The following is a 4,523-nucleotide window of genomic DNA, read 5'->3' as shown; positions in this document are numbered from 1 at the left end:
TCACAGAATATTGAAGTAGTAGAGGAATGCCTAGACTTCAGGAAACAAAGCCTTCTGTAAGTCATCATTAGCGCCCACTATACTATTTTCTTTAGTGTTCAGATACAAACAAATGCCGAACTCCCACAATAAAAATTACGAATATTCAAGATTGGGTGGAGTACTAATGAATGTATAAAAAATAAATAATTGGTGCGTACACTTCTGTTAGGTGTTTGGCCGAGCTCCTCCTCCTATTCGTGGTGTGCGTCTTGATGTTGCTCCACAAATGGAGAGACCTACAGTTCAATTGTACCCCTCTGAACGGCAGGTGATTTTGTATGAAGCTCTTTTTCATGGCAGAAATACACTCAGAGATTTTCCATTACCTACCGAGGAGCGACCACGATTGGAAAAATCTTTTCTATCCGTTGCGATTTCATGCCCAAACCGAGCCCTACCGAATGGTAATCACGCACAAGCCCATTCCAGTACGCTGGACGTACTAATGAATACTGATAGATTAAAAACCAATAGCAAAACATCTTGCAAAAAGTGCAAATCGATTGCCCTAGTATTCTCATACAGCTGCGGATGTTTGTGCTACTAATATTTTACTAATTAAGAATAAATATTTATCGCTTCATAACAGAAAGACATAATCTACAAGTATTTGAGGAACACTATTAAAATTGAATGACGTTGCGTTAGTGGACTATGAAAGTGTGAAGCCAAGGCATCATGGCAGAGTCAAAGCCAATTGAACACGAACCGAATGAGTCAGATGAAGATTGCGAGGTCTACTGTAAGTTACATTTGTTGCTTTCACACGGAGCTCGATAGTTCAGGAATTAATTCTTTGTGAGTTCTTTTTGGAACTCAACTGTATGTTAAGGGAATTGTGATTGCACTCTTCTTTTTAAAAATTTCTGTACTACCGAACTCGGTGCGTTTGCTACCACGTCCCATTTTTAAATGACATTATTTCCATTAATTCAATTTTAGTCCTTAAGCCAGTCAACGAGTACAACATTGTGGAGAAAATCAAAGAGGCAAATAAAGTGTTATTTGAAGAAGTGACGAATGGTGACCCTCAGGCTCCCTCTTCGGATGATATTGATACAGCCAGCGATTTGATAGCAGATGCAGAGGCAGGCGCATCACTACGCAAAGTGACTTTTGCGCCAAATTTAGAAACTTACGAGCCAGACAATGCCCTTTTAGAAACTTTACAGCTTACACGCGAATTCGAAGAAGCTGTAGCCGAAGCAAAAGAGCTCGATCGCACATTAACAACTATTTGCGAATATCAAACGATCGTCGAAGAAGCCACAAACCCAAGCGGCGAAGAGAAAGTAGACATAAACGTTGATGCAGCCGATCAACGCATTGCGGAAACACTACTTTCAAAAGAGTTAACGGAAACGGACACAGCTGCTATGCAGGCGCCATTAGACGAAGCGCCGATCAGTAATAAACCCGCACATTTACCAACTAAGTCAGATGTTGAAGATGATATTGTAGAGGAGATTTGTGAAGAAATTATAGTTATGGATATGGAGAACGAGCAAACACTGTCAGATACGCAGAATACGCAAGCGATTAATCCGCGACGCATGGTGAAGATGCGTACATTCGATTGCGCCGAAGAGGATTCCGCGGATACGGTTGAGACAGAGCAGGATAATAAAAGTTTAGTTAACCTTCTCACCTCTGATGGCGAGGAGGAGTGCTGTAGTGCGGTCACATTCGATATTAGCGTCGACAATAGTGATTTAGATGTGGACGATATTGATGCAGATATAAGCACAAATGAAGTTGATGCCAAAACCAACGCAGATACCGATGAAGAAGTGAATTTCACCAATAACGAAGTCACACATACGGAAGGTTACGGCGATGATGAAAATACAGAAGACGATGATCTCTCAATAATAGTTGCATCCTACCTGACCGATGATTTCGATCAGAAAAGCTTGAGCAGTGGCCGACTGAAACCCACAAAGAAATCACATCTACTAGCGCCATTGAGTAAAGGCTTCTCTTTTTGCCGCAAGCCGTTTACGCATAATGCCATCGGTACAACTTGTGCTGATTCCGCCGAAAATGGTAGCAGCAACAGCGCTACGTCACGTGTTCGCCGACAACATCTACCACCACCGGAAGTTACCGATTTGAAGTTGAATTATCGCACCTGTTGCGAATATCGACGTCAGCTGTCGCAGCCTGAAAAACTTCCAAAATACACTGGGTATCTCTCCGAGTACGGCCTGAGTCGCCAACAGCTGGAGCTGCGTGAAGAGAATTTGAAGCGTAGGCAACGCTATACACTTAAACAGGCTCTGAAGGCAACCGATGCGGAAATGCGTAAAATGCATGACAATGAACGAGCCTTCACAACGTGGCTGCGTAACAAAATGCGCTTCCCTATCAATAAGACGCGCAACATGTTCGATGTGAAGCGCCGCAGCTTGGATGCCGGCATTGGAGGCGGCGAAATTTGTGGCGCTAACAGTGCAGTCCGCAATGCTAGTGGAAAACGGAAATGATTCGGGATTGACTGTGTGACAGATGATGATTTGAAGTTTTTTCTATCAAAAAATTATCAGGTTGAATTTAAATTTATATACAATTTTGTTAAATATCAAGTAGTTGTTCTAAAATTGTGCTTTTATTCGTAATTATGATCCTAGAAAATCTGAATGATATAGAGCGTAGGGGCATCGAACAAGACAATTTTTGTCTATTCGTCATAATTGGACTTCCAAACCTACAGTTACTGACACATATGTATGTATGTATGTATGTATGTATTATAGTTTGTGCTTCGTAAAGAAGGTGGTTTTGTAATCCTAGTGAAGGCGATTTTAGGTTGGTTTGATGTAAGAGTTGTGTGATTAATTATCGTAGAGTAAGCATAAATATTTAAAACTGTTTATTGAAAATTTAGTTCTTTGAAATTTAAAAGATTACAATAAATTGCTGACAAAATGAAAAACTGAGTATGCGGCATTACTACCGTCTTTTTCCGAAAATAAGACATCCTCCGAAAATAAGCCCTAGTTAAAATAATGCGATAAAAAGAATTCATTAAAAAATGCTTTTGATTTATCTTATATTGGAGGTTGAATTAGTTTTAAAGGTTTTTTTCGAAGTTTGGGGCTTTATTGTGAAAAAACGGTACAAAATATTTTATTCGAAGTATTGGCCATCGCTAGCTACAACTTTCGCCCATCTTTCGGGCAATTTCCGGATGCCGTTTCTCCAAAATTCTGGCCGCTGCTTGGCTATCCATGACTCAATCCATATTTTGGTAGCCTCGTACGAGGAGAACCGCTGGTCCGCCAAATCGAGACTCATATGCCGGAACAAATGATAATCGGAGGGAGCTATGTCTGGACTATACGGCGGGTGGGGTAACACTTCCCAGCCAAGCGTTCCAAGGTACTTTTTGACAGGTTGAGCAACATGCGGCTGAGCGTTGTCATGTTGCAAAATAACCTTGTCGTGCCTTTTTACCGTTTCCGGCCGTTTTTCTTTCAATGCCCGGCTTAAACGCATCAATTGCAGTCGGTAACGATCCCCCGTGATTGTTTCGCCCGGTTGGAGCAGCTCAAAATATACGACGCCGACCTGATCCCACCAAATGCAGAGCATGATTTTCTTGCCGTGAATATTCTGCTTGGCCGTCGACGTTGATGCGTGGCCGGGCAATAATAAATAAATAAATAATTGGCGCGTACACTTCTGTTAGGTGTTTGGCCGAGCTCCTCCTCCTATTTGTGGTGTGCGTCTTGATGTTGTTCCACAAATGGAGGGACCTACAGTTTCAAGCCGACTCCGAACGGCAGATATTTTTATGAGGAGCTTTTTCATGGCAGAAATACACTCGGAGGTTTGCCATTGCCCGCCGAGGGGCGACCGCTATTAGAAAAATGTTTTTTTTGTTAATTTTGCTTTCACCGAGATTCGAACCAACGACCTCTCTGTGAATTCCGAATGGTAATCACGCACCAACCCATTCGGCTACGGCGGCCGCCGGTGGCCGGGCAAACCCCATGATTTTTTGCGTTTTGGGTTATCGTAGTGGATCCATTTTTCGTCGCCAGTCACCACCCGATGCAAAAAACCCTTCCGATTTTGTCGCTCGATCAGCAATTCGCACGTAAAAAATCGTCGTTCGACGTCGCGCAGCTTCAACTCGTACGGGACCCAATGTCCTTGCTTTTGGATCATTCCCATCGCTTTTAGACGCTTGCAAACGGTTGATTTATCAACGCCCAATGATTCAGCAACCTCTTCTTGGGTTTGGCACGAGTCCTCGTTTACCAATTCCCCCAATTCCGCGTCCTCGAACTTTTTGGGCTGGCCAAGACGCTCCTTGTCTTCGGTGTGAAAATCACCACTTTTGAATCGTCGAAACCAGTACTCACATGTTGAAATCGACGGAGTATGGTCTGGGTAGGCCTCCTGCAGCAATTCACGGGCTTGGGCTATATTGTTTTTTCAAATTGAAGCAGAAAAGCAAAGCTTCCCGCAAATTG

At 42.8% G+C, this 4,523-nt stretch overlaps 1 protein-coding gene across 1 annotated transcript; it reads left to right on the top strand.

Annotated features, from left to right (window-relative positions):
• The first annotated feature begins 609 nt into the window (after positions 1–609).
• LOC129241396 (uncharacterized) lies at positions 610–2,773 on the top strand. Its single transcript, XM_054877684.1, has 2 exons — positions 610–784; positions 985–2,773. Exons 1-2 carry the CDS (start codon positions 721–723, stop codon positions 2,526–2,528), a joined length of 1,608 nt encoding a protein of 535 aa, XP_054733659.1. The 5' UTR covers positions 610–720; the 3' UTR covers positions 2,529–2,773.
• Positions 2,774–4,523: the final 1,750 nt, after the last annotated feature.

Source organism: Anastrepha obliqua, chromosome 3 (assembly GCF_027943255.1).
Source record: "Anastrepha obliqua isolate idAnaObli1 chromosome 3, idAnaObli1_1.0, whole genome shotgun sequence".
NCBI classification, from domain to species: domain Eukaryota; kingdom Metazoa; phylum Arthropoda; class Insecta; order Diptera; family Tephritidae; genus Anastrepha; species Anastrepha obliqua.
The sequence above is the reverse complement of the archived record's forward strand: the minus strand, read 5'-3'. Positions and strand labels throughout refer to the sequence as shown.